At 35.8% G+C, this 20,046-nt stretch overlaps 1 protein-coding gene across 1 annotated transcript in view; it reads right to left on the bottom strand.

Moving 5' to 3' along the window:
• ITGB8 (integrin subunit beta 8) overlaps window positions 1-20,046 on the bottom strand; it is a 48,009-nt gene that overhangs the window by 15,091 nt on the left and 12,872 nt on the right. Inside the window, exons 2-9 of the mRNA XM_058811038.1 lie at window positions 18,004-18,089; window positions 15,211-15,385; window positions 12,456-12,702; window positions 10,546-10,711; window positions 7,666-7,824; window positions 2,924-3,019; window positions 2,741-2,830; window positions 23-157 (exon numbers count right to left, since the gene is read on the bottom strand). Coding sequence (XP_058667021.1) covers window positions 23-157; window positions 2,741-2,830; window positions 2,924-3,019; window positions 7,666-7,824; window positions 10,546-10,711; window positions 12,456-12,702; window positions 15,211-15,385; window positions 18,004-18,089 — 1,154 coding nt within the window. The remainder of the gene's footprint in view (window positions 1-22; window positions 158-2,740; window positions 2,831-2,923; window positions 3,020-7,665; window positions 7,825-10,545; window positions 10,712-12,455; window positions 12,703-15,210; window positions 15,386-18,003; window positions 18,090-20,046) is intronic.

Below are 20,046 nucleotides of genomic sequence, written 5' to 3'. Positions count from 1 at the left end.
AGAATGAGAACTATCAACATACTTCTTCATTATATCCCACATTTTTACATCCTTCCATGCCAGGTTTTATACTTCCATCAGGACAGATCGCAGTGATATTGAAATGAAGACCTTGGATCTGGTTATCCACTTGAATTTTCACTTCAGAGATTAGTTTCTGTAACCAGAAAACAAGTTTTAATTGCACTGCATCTCAAAATACAATGTACATTAGTGACTAACACCAAGTATGGCTCCTATGTCTGACTAAAAATGAAGAAAGCTTGTCTGTGTGAATAAAGGAATGAATTAAAGCTTTGTTTCCTATGTAGAGACCCAATTACATTCCAAATATACACAACCAGTGAACTGGTAATTCCGCTAAAGAGGATTAGGTTTTCCAGATAAAAATGTTTTCAGCTTTGCTAACATGGTTTTGAGACTGCATTTTTCACAATTTGAAAATCTATTCCAACAACCATGTGCAACAAAAACTGCTCATTGTTTGAGTCTACCCTGGCTTTTAGCAACACACCTAAAATACAACAGTAAACATACATAGAACCACTGTTATCCAGCAGAAAAGTTTTCTAATTGACTTGACACTTTAAAAACTTCTGGTATTTTGCATTTATCTTAAAAAAAAATTCTCTGAACAAATCTTAGGGTGACCTAAAGGCTATTGGGATTATTCTTACTGATTTTTCTGGGTAAACTAAGGCTATAAAAGCCAGCAATTGGCCGATTTTGTGATAAAAATAATGAAAAAGCAACTACTTTGTAACTTGTATTTACTACATGACCTAAAATCCTGCTTCCTTCAAAGAAGAAACACTTCTTGACCATTTAAAAATTTATTAAAGCTCTGTATAAATTTATGAACTGAAAATTGCACAGAGGGATTTTTAAAATTCCTGTCATATTACTATTAAAAATAAGTTTAGTGGGATATTTTTACTGCTACAAATGGAAACACAATTATATGAATCTTAACACATGTTTATCTTAGTAGTAACTTTTTGAAAATTAGTGACTCATCCTTGGCTTTGTAGCCAGGGATTTTCAGCCAGGGTTTTCCATAGCTAAGGCTAAGGTTTCCCTGCCTGGAACAAGAGTGAAAGAGGCCCACTGTCACTGAATATCAACACTAAATTTATTTTCTTACCTAAGTCCTTTTTTTCCTAGAATGCAACACATTCAAGACCTGTTCACCATGTGTTTATATAGTAAAAAGCCCCTAAAACTATGATAAAAAGCTCAAATTGTGAAATCCAATGAAGGTTAGAATGGGAAGAAAGTCAGTGTCTAAAAAATGAAAATAAACCTAAAGCAAACTGGGGGTGGCTGGACCAGGAAAGTCCCACTGAATCTTGTATTGAACAAAGTAATTGCTTCATAAAATTTCATTTCCTCCCCTTGAATGTTTGCCTGCACTGAGTAAGAACTGTGTTTCAATTTAGGAAGGACAGTGTAAAATTGTCATACAAAAGGACTGCAATTTTCAAAATTCTATGCCAGCAACTTCCTGCAAACCTCCATATTTAAAATGAGATCTCTTGACTTTATAAGAGGAAATAAAATACCAGTGAGAACTTCTCTGCAATTTGACTACCCCTAAACTCTGCTTTTGAATGTGTTTGCCTTTCTCCCAATGTCTCCGACGTGACAGTGAGAAAAGTGTATGCAAAAGCACTCTATGAATTAGGAACAGACGTGGAGGCTTGCTCTTCATTATAGCCAATTTGCTGAAAACAAATTGCTTGATTCTGTGGTTAAGCAAGTAAAATGGATAATTTCAGCCTCCCAAATCTAACAAATTAAAAAAAAAGTGATACATGTGGATACCTTGCATATACTTTTGAAGCTGAGATTTCAACTTTCTGAAACAGAATGTTTGTGCGTAACTGCACATCTTAACAGCATTCAAGCATGCAACTCATCACATTCATTCAGATGCTGCTCTGTGGGCTCCCCATGCTCTGGTACCTCAAATGTCTATTTCTTGGCTTCATTACCAAAGCTGTTTACACTGTCTTTCCTTCACTAACAACATGTCTGTTTCACTTTCAAACTGCCATTCTGTGTCAATCATGTGTGGAAAATGACTTTATGGTATTTCCCACACTGTTACTTTCTCTTTCTCAAACTATTACGTTCAATTGATGATTCCAAGCAAGAGTTCACAAAGCCATTTCCATTTTTCTCTCCCAAATTCTATCAAAACTCTTCACTTCCATGCCTAAAACCCCCAAGTCATTACTCCGCTTTTTACAGTATAGATACTGCTTTTCACGATATCCACTGTTCTAAAACTACCTCCTTGTAAATTCCCATTTCTTGTTTGTTTTCTAAAAATTATGCTGCAGAACTCTTCAGATATTGCATTAGGCTTTTGCTCTGAATTTATATGGTGCCCAGACAGTGGTGTCTGGTCTGTAACTAAAGATCTGAGGTGCCAAAATTCAAATAAAAAAAACATCTTTTGAAATGACATAGCAACAGATACAGAAAACCAAATACAATATTTAGAAGCATCCTTAGAAATTAAAAATGAGAAGCTCTTGGCTTTGAGACCCTGACTGCCTGGGACTTGGAGAGCTATCAAAAGATAGTATCACCTATCCACCTGGACATTAGGAAAAGTACGGAATGTATCCTTGCAGACTTCAGTTGGAAGACGAGATCCTGGAAATTCCAACTTCAGGCTATAAAAGATGAAAAATATACAAATATTACATAGAACATGTCACTCTCCTCATACCTGATAGGCTTCTACCACCAAATCATTGAGGTTTGCTGCTTGGGATTCTATTTGTCTTGCAACAGTACCAGGCAAGAGAGGTAACAGATCCTATGAAAAAGAAATAATTTATGCACAGTTTTAATTTTAAGTATAAATATTGTGCCTTCAGAATTAAAAAAAGAAAACAGGTTTCTAACCTACTTTATACCAATGAAACTGGCTTCCTTGAACAGCAAAAATAACATTGATGTTATTGTCAATCAATTTTTCAGAAAGCTGACCAAGAGATGGATGCTCCTGCAAAATACAACAGGAAAGAGAAGATTGCAGATTAGTAGGGAAAAATCTTATATTTCATATATGACACATTACAGATTTTCAAATCAATCAAATTGGATTGATTCCAATCCAACTGTAACTCCCAAACGTACAGAGAATGGTAGACTGATATCAAAACCAGGATGGGCCATCCTAAAAAACAATTTAAAAAAATCATCAGGGCATTACCTAGGGTTATCTGTAGCCATCTATGTTGATCTGCTGCACAGTGGGATGACTCTACAGTATTATTTTGTTGGTCTGAGTCTTATGCTTAAAGAAATATGGATAGGATATGGCCCATCTAGAAGAACAGGGAATAATAGGGGGGTTCTTGTGCAAAAGCCAGAGAGAAAGTAAAACATGAAACACTGAGATGAGGTGTGCTTTTGGGCACAGCAAGGAGGGTAATTACAACTGACAGCTTTCTCCTTGGTGTGTTCAAGACCTACCTAAGGGCTGATGACTCTAGTCCTCACCATGATGACCTGCTACATTTTCTTAACCACACCTGTGCTTGAAGAGGATGGCATGAGTTTCACAGCTCTCCTCAGTAATGCATTGTTTTATTTGCTGGAGTACCTATGACAGCCTGTCCTGTGCCAATGCTCTTCTACACTTCTCATTAAGAGATCTGACATGGATTTAAGAACAAGAACTGTGTTGCTACCTCTTCATCCAAGATCTGGGCAAGTTCAAGGGTGTCTGTGTGGTCCCAATGGGCTTTGTACACCTGAGTTATGGGAGATCCCTTCAGCTCCAGTACTCCAAACCAAACTGTATCTGAAAATCACCACTTATTAACCAGCCTTAAATGAATACTTCTCAAGAAGTATTCAACAGTTCTCCAGTAAATTCAACAGTTAAAATTCATGACTAAAAAGAAAGAAGTGACTGGGGTCTTGGCCTGTGATTCCACTTGAAAAGATTTCATCTGGACACCTCCACTTACGTCAGCTACTTCAACCTTTATCCCCTACATATTTTGCTCTTTCTTTTCCTTGTATTTTTCATCATCTTCCCCCCCTATTGTCTCTCTCTGGCACAAACACAGTCTGTTACCCTGAACAATTTCTTTCTCCTCAGATTGTCCCTTTTTACTTAAGAGACCCTGCAAGTCAACAGCCCTACTAGCAATAATCTGAATAGCAAGACAATTGAGACAAAGAGAATCTTATGCAAGAGAGCAAAATCCATTTTCCATCATATTGCACGATTATAAAGAGCCTGTATAACATACAGAGAGAACAAAAGAGTTTCTTGGTGCAGTTTGATATTGGCCAGGGTCCATTCCTCTCTCAATGTTTCAATGCTTCGGTAAAAGATTATGTTCCTTAAGATAACTGATGAAAGGTAGATGACACAGTATCAAACAGGCCTTCTTACAGCTCCAGCTGGAGAGAGTAGCCTACCACACAGTGCTAAGCCCTCCTTCCTTCTCCATGGCACAGAGCACAGTGGTGGGGCCTCCACTGTGCTGCACAACCCTGCAGGCCATGTGCAATTGGCTGGCTGACCACAGACACACCAAGTGGTCCTAGGACACGAGTGAAGCCAGAAGATCTGCAAACTCCTCCTGCACCATAAATGTGAGAACGACAGGGGCAGTACCAAGAGATCATGAGATGCTGACAAAATAGGTCAGTCCTTTGGCTTAGCACATGATACTAGATCTGTCTGAATTACAGCAGAATGGCTCCTCAGCAACTCTGCAGCTACTGGCTGAACTCTGGCATCAGGAGTATCAGAAATAGCTTTCCAAGCCTTCATAAAATAAAAACTTACTCAGATGGAGCTTATGACACCCACAGACATGCAAGGGCTGCAGGGACAGGATCCCCAGACTACCTCTGCTCACAAGGAAGGCTGAACTTCTATGTACTTGTCATCAATAGGTCTCTAGAGTGTCCAGCTTCTGGTTTATTTTTATTAGAATTGAATAGAATAAAAAAAACCCAAAAACCAAAACCAAACAAAGCCCAAAGCATCAACAGACCCACACTAGCATTTTTAGTTTTTTTTATTGTTTATGTAAAGAGATGACATAAGGTACCAGAGATGACATAAGGTACCTGATGATTTTTTTTTATTGTTTATGTAAAGAATCTCTTCCCACTACTGCTCAGGTAAATGTACTTTAATTTTAGATCATCTCTCTTGTTTCAATTGCATAATTCATTTTATTATTTTAACTTGGTTAAGCTGAGAAGATAACTAATACAAATGTTAAGTATTTCAGAAAGGGAGTTAACCAAGCACAGGTCCAATTAAAAGAGACTAGATTTCTTTCCTATCATGTATTTTTTTTGCTGACCCTTCTGTGACTGCTTAGCAGAAGTTAGAAAGAAACATGCAGAAAAATTGTCTAAGTGGAAACATTTCTGATGTCTAAGCTTGTTCAAATAAATAAAGCAAAGTCCTCTAAACTGGCTCAAGTAAGAAATAAAAATATGCCAAAATACAATCTTCTCATGACTACCCAAAGCTAAGAATCAAAGCAGGAAAACAATGTAATTGCAGAAGTCTTTAATTTAGCACAGCCAAACAAAATTGTATTGATACCAAAAAATCCAAAAATATGTTTCATATTATGTTTTCTAAAAGACTGACAGACTTTCATCATATTTCATTTAAGTATCAAATAGTTATTTCAGCCCTCTGATTTCACTCACTCATTTGAAGTTGGATATAAATAAAATAATCGCATCTCCCATGGATGAGAGGAAAAAAGCAAGAAACCAGCACATCTTCCCTTACAGACACTATTGTGTTGTCATCAAATCTGCTCCAGAAAATGCAATTCCTAGTACTAAGTTGATGCCTACTGTTAACATGTGGGCATGCAAAAATTAGCACATATGTTAAAAAAAAGGAGTTAGCAGCCAGAAAACATGTAGCTCTAAATGTTCCACACAGATCTAAGCATCTTTCAAGGTCATTTCATTGGGGTGGCTAAAAAAAACAATACATCAGTAGCAGTCATCATGGAGATTTCATTTTCCATATGGGAAAGTTCTATTATGAGCTATCAAACCAGAATGCAGAATATCAGTAAAAACACCATTTTTTCAGTGAGCATCAATCTATCATAGCTGCATAGACATATATTCATTTTGCCCATATTTTCCATTGGTGAGTTTTTCAGTTGCAACAGAAATTAATTCCCAAAGTTGGACAGAAAATAAATACAGTTTGTTGGGTTTTTTTCCTGAAACAGAAAATATCTTTATTATCAAAGGAATCCTGAACACCAAAAAGATTTGTACCTTTAGCAACTATTGAATAAGCAGAGCAAATATTCTCTGATTTATAGCACTGCAACTAAGAAAACTAAAAAGAAAGAAAAACAGAGAATGTTCTGCATTGGGAAAGAAAAGTTTCAGGATTATTTGCTCTAAGTAGAATAAACTGAATAGGCTGATTAGAATGGAAAAAAAAAAAAATCTGACATCTGTGAGGAAATATCCAAGAGGTGACAGAGGGAGTATATGAATGCATGAACGTCAGATAAACGGAAATCTAAATAACCTTCCTGTTGGCACACACTGATCTCCCTCCTCCGTTCAGCAAGGTCCCAAACACTCACTGCTTCCCAGAAACCTCCTGTATTTCATGATAGCACAACAGCCAGCAGCCTCTTCCTGCTGCTCCACCATCCTTGTAAATAACAGTTGCCAGGATTACATTCAGGTCTAACCCCACTTACACAAGCCCTCACTGACTTCACTTTCACATTGCTGGCTCTGGCTGAACACAGGCTGTACACTTTAACTAAGGGCAGCCAGCACTGAGAACAAAACTTCAATGTGTTCTAACTGTACCATAGCTCATACTTCTGCTTTCTGGGGATTACACTGCAATTAAGCAGTGATTCATGTTTCTTAAATAAACAATTCATATTTATTTAAGAAAATAGCCAAAGCAGTTGAAGCCTATAATTCTTAGGAAAAAATCCTTTCTTCAGTCACTTATGACTACTTTATCTATTACTGAAGAAAATATTTTGAAAGTTAAAAAAGTCTGTTGAAGGCATCTTATTTTGCTACATCAGATTTGCTGCAACTTTTTGCAGACGTTTGTATTACCACACATTGGCTTTCCACTGTGAAATCTGAATGCATTTAATGCTAGTCCATCCATTTGAGATAGCTCTTTGCTGTTGTATGCCCCCTGGTTTATTCTTACCAAGCCTTTCAACCAACACTCCTGTGTATCGTCTGACCATAAACCATAGCCACTACCTTTGTCTTGTGAGCACGATTGTACAACTCCTACATCTTACCAGCTTCTACTTGTGCAAGATATCACACCACACACTTCTTACTTATATTTTATACAATATGTGTGTGATTTTTATGAGATGCTAATAAAAACTCACACCAAAACCACAACATATCCTTCTTTGCTCTGTACCGTTTTTTTCAGAACTCCAAAATACGTTAGTTCACACAAAAAAAAATGTCAATGTGCCAGGTGACCAATTCTTCATTTCACAACTTCCCTACCTGGAATAATTTTATTATAATAACTGAAATAAAAACAATGTTTTGAGAGGAGACTAAAAACTTCATTAAAACAGTTTTGCACTGCCTCTCTGACGGCAAAATCCATGACATATACCTTACCATACTCGTAGCTTTGATGTACACATTATCTTTCAAATGACAGTTTCCATCATGGGGAATTACAATTCCTGCTAATTTACTGTCAAGGGCCAGATGGGAAGTTTGATCTGTCATCACAAGTAGCAGTCGCTTTGCTTCTTTACGCCATCCAATATGGCTCTACAAAGAAAACAAAATTAGGTGTAAGAAAGCAGCAGCTACCTATTTTCTAAAGTAATCAACAACAAAATGAAAAATTAACATGAAAGACCACCTTCCAGATGTTACACTGCCTGGCAGCATTGCATTTAGACCAGGCTATTTAAAGCATTTTGTGTGGAAATACACATAATGTATTACATCTGAAATCTACCAGTTTCTTTGCTTTTTTCCATTTACCATTTTCTTTGCTTTTTAAACAGCCATGTCTCACTATACAGGTCAGTTATGCTTTATATCGAGGGCTTGATAACAGCTGCCACATTGTGTACATCACTGTTAAGTAACAAATGCAAAGCCCACAGTTTGTAAAATCCTCTGGGGTCCTAGGAAGCATTACAATCAGTAAACATGCATTCATCCATATTGATACTTGGCACTGTTCTATTTTTACTTTGATTTATATTCTCATCACTCTATAATTTTCTTTTCCTACATAATTTCCTGGAAAGTGCATTAGTATGCAATCACAAATCAATAAACTAAAGTTTGAAGGACTTAATGCAATTATAAATTGAGAAATTCCTTATTAAGCAGCAAAATGCTACATTTATTCACCATGTTAGGGGATTGGTAGCAAAGTGGCAGCCTCAAGGGTGAATTGAATGCCTTTCAGGAATTTGGTGATGTGAAGGATGCAGCAGGGTAAACTTATACCTAAATCAATTTAGAGATGCCAAATTGTATTTTCAAAACATTTATCTCCCTGATTATAATCAAATTTCTGAGGCACACAGGAAACACATCATATGATTTTTCATTATTCCCTGTCTTGCTTATTCCATCTACTTTTTCACTGCTTCCATTTTATCTCCTTCTTATGACACACAATCTCTATGATTATCATGTGCAACATGAACCTGCATACAGTCCATGTACTCAGCCAGGTTTTGTGATTTACTCTCTGCCTTCCTTTCTTCATGGAGAGGAATTTAGCTCCTTTCTCAGGTTCACTCTCTCCTATCTCTGAAAGGAGGTTAAATATCTCAAGCCAGCAAGAATAACAAGTACAGAGGGGTGTCATGCCTTTCCAACTTGTACTTTAGGCATCAGTCTCTCTCGGACACTCCTAGACAGCATCCCTCTAAAGAAGGAGTATTTTAAGTTGTATTTGTAAACAGGATTTGTCTTAAATCATTCCAAATTCTCCTCCAGCACTGTAAAAACCTCTTCTCCTAAGACTCCATCATTTGACTTTGTCACCTTGAGACTTGTTTAGCTTTAGGTAATGCTGTGAGGAGCAGGGAGTTGGACTCAATGATCCTTATGGGTCCCTTCTGAATTGAGATGTTCTGTGACTCTATGATTCCTACCTACATATGGCACAGCAATCTAAATTTTAAAGCACCTCCATGTCCTAACCTGCCACTTGCAACTATGATGTATTGGTTAAAGCAAGATGGAGCAAGTTATAATGGTCTATTGTAGGCAAAATGAGTGCACATTAATATAATTTATAGCTCATGATGGTCATTATGAATTGCACATTCTTCCCATCCATTTCAGTTCACAATTCACTTACCAGGAAAGCCTCCACATTCTCATGAATGTTTCCATTCTATTGTTCTTGGAAGCATATATTATTCTAGAACTCACATGTCATAAGCGTGGAATGTGTCCAGTGAGAAACACTGAATTTTTAGGAATTTTTCCAAAGTTCCAGAATAATTCTTTGTAACAGCTTCAATCACAGTGTTTATAAAGTGTGGTTTTTACTTACCTGCTCATCAAAATTTGAAAATAAAATTGGACCAAACTATCAATTTTTAGCATAGTTTGAATTACTTTTTGTTCTTGAGATATTGTACTGTACAGAAAAATAGTGTGAAGATGGACAAGATAAAACAATTGCCCAGACATCATTCTAACAGATGAGAAACAAGCCAAGCCTGTGATTTGAATATAAGTTGAATATTTTATAGAGCATTACCAAACCCATGAATCAGCAAAATTTCAAAATTTGTATTGCATTAATATGCATAAGAAGAAAAACAATAACAAAAAATAGCTCTCTAGAGCAAAACAAACTCTTGTTATCTAATATGCTTAAGGTTGAGACTTATCCATGCAGATCTTTTCTATCCTTTTCTGCATGGGACAGACTGTGATGACATTTCATCAATGTACAAAAGTTAATTTTTAATTGATTTGTACTGTTTTAAAATTTGAAAATTTTAAAAGCTGAGAACATAGAAGTTCTTCTGTTATCCTTATCTACACAAGCAGTTAAGTAAAACATCTTCAATTTTCAAGTTCTTAAGGAGCAGAAATGTCAAATGGTATGTCTTCATTGAGGAACACAAGCAGTGCTTTAATGATTTATGAAACTAATTATGTAATTGACTGAAATTCATACATGTGTCTGTTAAAACAAGAAGCAGTTGCTTTCATCATCCATCCCATGTTGGTTAGGCTGGTTAAAGCCAGAAATTGAACATCCCTAACCAATACTGAAACATGTTCCCTCATGCTCTCCTTTTTCAGTTTCAATTGGAAATTTTTACTTAAGGGGGAAATAATGGAAAATGAAGAAAAAAATCTTAGTATTATCAGGCATAGCACTGGCATTTTGAATTCAGGAACACTGACCACCAGTTTATCTCTCTCTCTCTCTTTTCATATATATATATAGTGTCTGAATTACTATTTCTTTACTCTTTTGTAAATAAGCTGCTTCCTTACCTGGCACACAGCTGCTTGGAGCATCGCATCGAAACCTCCTTCAGGTGTATCAATATTCCCAGATATTTTTTGTTTATTCACTGCATTTCTGAATTCTGCTATATTGTCAGTCAGGGATAGCACGTGAATATAACCATGAGGAGGCATACAATCTAAATTGTAATCACTGTACAAAAACAACAACAAAAAAAGACTTATTTTTCCTTTGAAGGAAATGAAAATATTGAATCCCTATTAACCCATAAAATCCTGATATTAATGAAGATGTAGGTAACACAGAATAAGAAACATTTACAGAAAAAAAGAGCAAGTCCACGTGAAATTAAGTTCAGTGGGAAGTAGTTATAATTAACTACAAAGAATGTATATTATCTTGTATTTTATGGAATTGTGTATATAATAACTTAGCTAGTATGTTAACAGTATATATGTAGTGTTTCATACAGAACAAAAAATGCAACAAGAGGGATGGGATGATCTCAGGGAGTATATGAAACCTTCTGGAATATCTACAGTGCGGTACAACTTCGCTTTTCATTATCCTGAGAAAAGACTATCATACTGTAAGAGTAAGATCTTTTCATAGGTTGCTACACAGTCTACTGAACTGTAATAAACTTCCTATATCCACTAGTGTTACCTAACTGTACACAAAATTAATACTGATATTAATAATAATTACCTCATCAAATAGATGAGAAAATTCATTTTCAGTAACATCATAGCAAATGATACTTTTTCAAATTATGCATAAGGGAGAAAGTTTGATTTTTATCATAGGTAAGCTAGTGAAGCGGCACTTGTACAGGTCATTGACCTGGGACCCATTCCCAGATGTGATTAATGGCACAAGTTGAAGTGCTCATCCATTCCAGAGGTGCTGAGCAGCTTTCAACTCTTAATTTCTGCTGCATCCAGACTGTAACCTGCTCTCCTCCAAATCAAGGTACAGTCAAAGAAGAGAAACTGGCATTGAAAGGATTAATACCTTTGCAGATGTCTCCTCTTAAGCAAAATACATTGTGACCTAGAAATGCTAATCAATATCCACTCACTATATATAGATGGTCTAGATGACTGCTTTATCCAAAGGTAGTCACATCTCTAGAAGGAACTCCACTGCTAGGAACCAATTCAAAACCCACTGAAATCATAAAGGGTACTTAGGGACTTGACAGAACTTTGGATCATGTCTTCCCAGGAGAGGCAAGCAAGAAAGTATGAAGAATTAATATTCACTTTTCCAACTACTATCATTTATACAGCTCTGAGTTTGTTGTGCATAATCTTGTTCTCCGGGGGTTTTGGAAGCGATTCCTCACTTTATGTAAGTGTTGAACCCAAGGTATATAAGGCATGGCATGAACAAAGAAATGCAGGCCAGAACATCTTTTGTATTTAAAAGAGGAGCTACTCCACATTATAACTGTAGATCAGAGAATCACTTATGTTCATTAAATGTGCTGAAAGAAACCACATCATGTTGACAAAAGTAGAATTATCACAAAAGAGTTAATGAACGCATGACCATACACTAGAAAGTACCTAGATCAGAAAGTAAAAGCTTTGTGATGAATCTAGGTATTATACCCAAAATAATGAAAACCACAACAGTTGAATTTAAAATTAAATACAAAACATCACCAAAGCAGCATGGGTTTTGGCTTGTTTTGCTAAAGAAAATACAGCACATTTTTCTGATACAGAAACAGTTTTTCTGAAATCATTTTGCAGGTATTTCAGAAGGAATCACTGTAAAAGTATTTTCAGCATTTTCTTAGAAACTTTGTCAAAGAATACAAGGAAACCAAGATAAATTCTGAAGAATTTTAAAAATAAATACATATAATGCATATTCTGACATTAAATACACGTCTCTGTGCTACAGTAAATGTTAAAAGACTACATACCTGCACTGGTTATGGATTCTACCTGGATGAATGCTAATATAGGGTGACACAGTTTTATCCACATAGGATCCAAATCCAAGTCGAAAATCAAGAGAAATATTTTCCATCTTTTTAGATAAAGCAAATCCAACGGAATTTAACTTTTCTATATTGTTGTGCATAGAGGCTGAGACGTCAACTAAATAGTAAAGATCCACAGGGTATTTCTCTAAAGGACGAACTTTTAACATAAAGCTTGCTTCACTTCCTGATTAACAAAAGAAACAAATATGTTTGTTTACTATTTTTGAATGGACATGCTTAAAAATACATTTATTTTTGTAGCAACCTCAGCACAAATTTGTTTGTGTCAGCAAAGACAAAAACAAACAAACAAGAAAATCTCCCAAGAGTAAATTAAACCTTGAAGAAGCATTCAAAAATAAGCCATAAAGGGCTGTTTTGGAGAACATCTTGGGTTTTTTTCTTGCAGGAGCACTGTGCAATTTATTGTAAAAATCTGACTTCTCTCCATTTTGTTTTAAATTCATGGTTATGCAATCCCTTTGGCATTATAACAAAAAGCAGTTGTGGCTCACAAAGGACACAGATCTGCATACAAATTGGGGTCAGTCACTTCAAGGTTGTCACTTCAAAGTATGTAAATGTATCCTGCAAATAGTGTGTCATATGACAGAATCTAAAACTACATACACACCACAAGGACAGCACAGCCTCAAAACTTCACATAAATAATGATACAAGTTTATCCCAAACTGCTCATCAAATCCCAAAGATTTGATGAGAAAACTCTGTGGGATAAAAATATATATATTTTATTAAAATGTTTTAATATAAAAAAAATCCATCTTTTGGTATATACAAAATAGAACTCTTATTTCAAGATTATATATATTAATGCTTTGGAAGCTGCTTAAACCAGTCCTCACATTTTTGCTGGTCTAGTATTCTGTAATGTCAGGAAAATGACTGAATTGATTTGTATGGGCAGAGTGGGTACAATAATTCACAGTTTCAAATTAGCCATCATTTTATGTCATCCAAAGTGTGAGTTTAGAGCAGAAATGAGTTCAGGATCTTCATGTGATGAGTGGAGAATCTAATCCAGTATTGTGCAATGAAGATACAGCAAAGGACAGGAGGAAGGAAGATGTTACAGAAGAATAATGCAGGTTTTCAATTAAAACTATCAAAAGGTACATCCAGTATAGAGATCTGACTCATAAAATTTAAATATGCAAAGTACTTTCTTCCAATGGTCTTTGAACAGAATCCATCTGAAAATGTCAGGATTTGTCTGTATTAGGTCTTGCATGAGGAAACCAATTTCAGTGTGCTGTAATTTATGTTTCCTCTTTGCCAATGTAAATTGAATTACTTTTTGTAAACGACCCTTGCAGGTCTCCAGTTTGCATAGAGTGAGATACTGAGTGCAGCTTTTATTTTTTTTCCCACATAAATCCTAACTGATGAGTATAGGAAAACAGTGACAAACCCCCCCAGTATTAAAACAAAAGCATCTTTGTCTGCATGATTATACTGTAGCAAATGTCTGTTTTGAGAAAAAACTATAGTGGGATATCTGTGTGTTTCCCTGAGGTGGAAAATATGGGCAAGATATCTATATATAAAAAGTTTTTCTTCTGGAGTCCTTGAAATTTCATTCTTTTGCCTCCCTGATGCAAAAACTTCTACAAATCATAAGGAACTCCAAGCCTAATTTCATTATTTACTGAAAAAATGGTTAAGGAAACCAAATTTGAGAAAGCTAACTTTTTTTCCTATGAATCCAGTATGCCTTTGGAAATCAATGTGATCACAGACAGGGCTTAGAGGTAGCTCAATTCCTCGAACCATTTCTTGAAGCAGCAATCAGTCACTTTGAAAGGAGAGTGAAGAAAGGAGAAGTGCTGATGTTACCTTGACTGTTTTATTATTATAAAGTGTGAAAAACAGAGATCCTTTGAGCTTTACACTCACGCAGATCTTCCTTTTTCCCTTGTAATTGACAGAAAATTACCATTTCTACAGTGAAGATCAGCAAAATACTTCTCCTAAGCATTTAATGTTTTTAAGACAAAGATTGATCCCTCTCACATATTTCTTTCTCTTTGAAAAAGAAATAAATTAAATTTTATTGAGTGAAAGATAACCTTGCATCCCTTTATATCACCTTCACTTCTGCTGTTGGTTACAGCTTTTTTAGAGACAGAGAATGAACACTGATTTAACTAGACTTGTGCTAAGGGTAAATGGAGATATACTAGTTATAAAAAAATTCAGGCAGTGAACATTCTTTAGGAATGTAGTCTTATATTATGGTTTTGGTATTTTTCTACTTGTCTAGTCAATGTACTTGAAAGTAGAGAAATAATTAAGAAGCTTATCAAATTATGAATTTAGGGATTATAACTCTATTTTCTTTCAGAAGGAATATATATACACATATAAGGCAAAACTGTTACTGTAAGTGGCTAAAGAATCAAGAAACCACATAAGAAAACAGGAAAAAACATCTAAAATTCCCTGTCCACTTATTACTTGAATTATTCTGAGCTGTGTTTGACAGAAACAATTCTTGGTGAAGATGATACTTGAATATGGGAGCAACACCATCACAGTTCTACAATACAATGCTATAGCATCATTCTTCCAAATAATTATTCCAGATGCCTCTTCATAAAATATCTGTACTTAGAATTATTATTTTTATTTTAAATTTATTATAATATCCATGTGTTAGAGATGACCCAACCTGGACGCAGTTGGACTGAAACTTTTCCTGGTGTCACTTGTGTATTTGTTTCATGGTCACTAGGTATTGTGACATGAACCATGGGGTTTTCAACCAAATCTGATTGGCAGCCTCTTTTCATTAAGTTGAAAACAGTGTCACAGCGTCCTTTCTGTGTTGTGCCAGCCATGAAATCCTGTTTAATAAGAAAGAAAAAGTACAAAATAATCTGAGCTGAAAAAAAACTGTATAAACTTCAAAGGATGAAGAAAACAAAAATATCGGTCTTTGAAACAATAAAATATGCTATTATAATTGCATAAATTATAGGACAAGTTCATGAAGCCATATGTTTTTAATAATGGCAATGATGCAATATTTAAATTAGAAGTTAAATCTAATTTCACATTGACCCTTTTCTACACAAAAAAAAATTTAAATGAGAAATAGGATCATGCACAATCAGAACAATCTGACTTTGAAGAAAAAGGAAATTACACACTGTTATTATGTCACTTAAAAAAGTTCTGTGCCATGCTATGAGCTCATTTTAGCAAGAAAGCATCATTTCCACAACATCAAAAGAGGTTAGTTTTCAGAAGAATCCATTGGTAATGTTACTCAGGCTGATATTTAGTAGGAGCACCAGAGGTCAGCTCTAGATTTAGCCAGCTTGAATTTATCTATCTCACTACACAAAATCCATAGACCTGCTGAACTACATCATTTCAATTCCCGGAAAGAAGAATCCATGTATAATTACAGGAGCGGACAGTTTAGGATGTCACCAACATAAAAAAGCCCTGGTAGCTTTTTTATGATTTTTAATGAAAAGTGATTAGTAAAAGGATGATGTCAGAAGCAGCCCATTCTTTTCTGCACTGAAAGAGAAAAGTTGTCCAAAATTGTGCCAAAATGATCCAATCCAAAATTCCTTCCTGACCACTAATCTGATGATTAATACGATTCTGAACATGTGTGTGTGGGGGGGAAAGACAAGATCTCTTGTAGTCTTTGAAAGTATTGGTCCATCTGAGTCAAAGCAGGAGACCCACCAAACAAAGGACAAGCTCTGATCTTTCAGATGCAAATGGCAAAAACAAGCAATCTAAACTACAGCGAACTGTGTATTAGACAATAAATAGTCATCCAGACCCTGTAAAGACTAGAGAAAGCCCCTGAACAATGAAATATGACAGTCCTATATCTTGTTTTCCTATCTTCAAAGCTTCTTTTTGTAGTCTATCCCAGATGTATTTTTTCTATAACCAAACCTATTATTAAAACCAACAGACTGCTTTTTAAGTTACTGCTATTTACATATTCTTTAGTGGATACTTTTCAAAAAGCTAGATTTTTAAATGCATAAGAATTTAGCTACTCTTGTTATCAGTAATGACTAATATATTTGTAGTGTTTTCTGAGGTCCACTGTGTGCAGGTATAAATTCAAAGCATGTCAAGAGTTCCTCAGGCCTGATTATCTTATTAAAAAGATTTTTCTCATGAAGCAGGCAGGCTAAGCTGCACTGCAATATTTCCATCTGCAATAAGACTACTTATGCTGTTCCATAACCATGGATGGTGTGTAGGTAAGCCAGCTATTTAAGAGGGTTTGAGAAAGCCCTGGTGTCCATGAACAGCTCTCAGGATTGACTTGAGAAGTGATGCAGGACGAGCAGAGCAGAAGTGAAACTGGCCAAGTCCGTGTGCCTACTTAGAAGGGGATGTACTGCAGCTTCCAAAGCACTGGAGAGTTAGCAAATGCTGTTCTGTAATAAATGCAGATGGAGGAGGATAAAGCTTTGCCCTTTGTAAGACAGGACATGGGGCCAGAATAATGAACACTGTAATCCATTGTGCCATCTACACCACGTCCGAAGCTTCCTCTGGGAAAGCAAGCCCTACGTGCCTCTACCCATCCTTGCATTACTCAGCCTTGTACCTTTGGCAGACTAAGTTAATAATTCCAAGACACAGATATTACCAGTGCATTACTCTTCTTATCTCTGCCAGATACACCCCTTATATTATAGGTAGGAACTTATCTACCTTCTCTGCTGCTAACCGGAAAGCTACCACTGGTAATTTCCACGTGAACTTAAAGAGCATATGAGCTTGCGATTGCCAGTGATATTCTTCAAAAGCTTGCTCCTCTGAAGTGATTATTCAAAATCATGCTATCAACAGGGTTATGTGTTTTCTGTCAAACAAAAGCAAAAATTCTCATATTCTTACGGCTTGAACAGTAACAATAATTTCAGAATAATTCTTGCTACCGAAGATCTATCTTCCGTGCCAAGTCTCAGAACTGATAGTTTGCAGTGTCAAAATGAGAAAAGCATCACTTTTTCCATTTGTGATATGGTCATAATATAGGGTGAAGTTGAAGTCAACTCCACTGTTAGTAGAACCTTTAGCTAAACGCAGTAGACATATATGTATAGACTTGTTTTCATATATGATAAGGACTTAATACAAAGTACTGATAAGTAATTTTGCTTTGGAAGCCAAAAACTGTTAAAATCTCAAAGCAACTGTAAGTCTGCCAAAGCTGTCTACAAAGCAGATGGAATGCATTAGGAAGGTCTCACTTTATTTAAAATTACTGCAATTTTCCAAATAAAAGATTGCATTTTCCCCTTTGGAAACAAAATGTATTTCACATGATTTCTCAGGTTCTGTCTCTAGGGGTCATTTAAAGATTTTCTTGCTATTTCTCACTATAATTTTCTCAGTTTAAAGGTCTTTATCTTTATAAAGATCAGAAGCAGCTAAAGTATAAAGTCAAATGTAATTAAGCAAAATGCCATACCTCTTGAGCACACCATCCACACTCTGGACCCAAAGCAAGACACTTTGTGCATGTTACTGCATTTGAAGTGGCACATCTGCTTTCCGCTGCAATGAAATACAAACCCAAACATTCATGATTTATGATGATATGTGAAATTGTGAAATATCTAATTTTAAACCAACATTTCAAAAATGACTTCTCCAGATTAAGAGTGATGACAATATATTGAAACAGAAGTAAAACATAACAAAGGCACTGTGGCAATGGAACGGAATTTTCTTTTCTCTACAGTCTAGAAATATTTGCACAAATTGAATAAACTCCATTCACAATTAACAAGGCCAAATTTTTAAGATCCTGATTTAGAATAATTTTGAAGTGCAAGTTTATCTTTGGCATGTATCTTGCTGATTTACTGCCTAAGAGAAAAGAATTTACTAGGTAGCTTATCATTTCACAGACATTTTCCCTTTAAGTCATTTACACTTGACTGAATCATTCATTATTCACTCCTCATGAAACCCAAAGTATTTTCTCACCTTCTATAAATATTCCCCTTCTGCATATTCATTTTTGCAATGAATAGTTTCCCAGAAGAGGAAGATTTTCTTTTCCAGAAGCAAATAGAAATGAATCCAACACTACATGTGTCACAGATTGAAGACACATCATTCTGTACCAACAATTGCAAAAATTGTGCCTACTTACATGTCTACCAGCAAAGTCCTTTATATCCTTTTCACGTCTTTGTTTTATAGATCATTGCTTAAGTTACTACTCTTTCCTATGAAACTTTGGCAGTTGGTATGGAGAAGAAGAGTCTTTTCAAGGGACTGGGTCAGCTCAGCTAGAATGTCAGCATTAGTGTATCCTTTCACCATGTTGAGCACAAGCCTCTTGCAGACCAGTGCACCCCTAAACAAGACAGAGGTCACCTGCTAGGAGTTATATGGAGGGCCCAAAATGCACAGCTCGGTAGTACTGTGTTAAACAACATTGCTTTCTGGCACGTTCAGCATGCCATATTAGAAAATATACAGGGAGCAAAATAAATTTAATTTCTGCATAAAAAGGCTACATATGTTAGTTGGTCCATTGTGATAGTGTGCATCATCATATCAAAACAGTTTTATGAAGAGTTTGGTTTTCATCCAAAGTTTTGGTGACATGATTGTCTGAGATGATTTCCTTCTAACCTGAAATAATAAAGCAAACCATCTTTCTTTTTAGGTAACGTGACAAACTTCTCATAGTGAACAGTTGCATTAGGAGAATATGTACTAAGATACCTTTTTTAAAATTTATTTTGCTGATTTCATCTGTGGATTCTAAGATGAGATCCTGTATCATATAAACAGCTAGTATTCAAGAGGTCACTTAGAACGATGGCTGATGCAAGGCACTAATCACAGTTTGCACATTGTTATTATTATCAACAACACATATACCAGTATTAACAAGCCTAGTGCAGCAAAGCTGCAGCATTATACTGATAATGTGTAGATTAGTGGCAATTTAATTAATTTCAAAGGTCAAACCAACATTTCTATTTCATATCAACTGCTGCTGACAATTTTTGCCATGAAGGCAATGTGAGGAAAAAAAGCATAAATGAAAAGGAGAGCTACAGGTATGATATAAACAGTAAGTTGAAAAGCAGCCCAGGAAGGTGCTGGAATGCAGGGAAAACTGATTAAAGGGTGGGAGAGGTTGGTAGGGATAAATAAAGAAGGAGTTGCTAAGGAGAAAGAAAAGAACAAGACAAAATCTGAAGGGATTTTTTTTGTTTCCTTTTGTTATAAAAAAAGCATAGCAAGTTTTACTTGGATGTGAAATGAGAGCAAGCTCATTCAGCACTAACACAATAAAACTTTTTTTGCAATTATAAGAAGACAGCAACTGTACTTTATGCAGTTCTAGTTCTGCACTCCGAAAGAGCAGTCCTAGAGGCCATAGAAAATGTTACCACATACTGCAGGAGACGGGAAAAAGTATGAAGATTTTGGGTAGGTACTGACATGCACAGGGTTGTAGACCTTGCCACAGATCCTTTTCTAGACA

Source organism: Ammospiza caudacuta, chromosome 1 (assembly GCF_027887145.1).
Source record: "Ammospiza caudacuta isolate bAmmCau1 chromosome 1, bAmmCau1.pri, whole genome shotgun sequence".
In the NCBI taxonomy this organism is placed as follows: Eukaryota; Metazoa; Chordata; class Aves; order Passeriformes; family Passerellidae; genus Ammospiza; species Ammospiza caudacuta.
The sequence above is the reverse complement of the archived record's forward strand: the minus strand, read 5'-3'. Positions and strand labels throughout refer to the sequence as shown.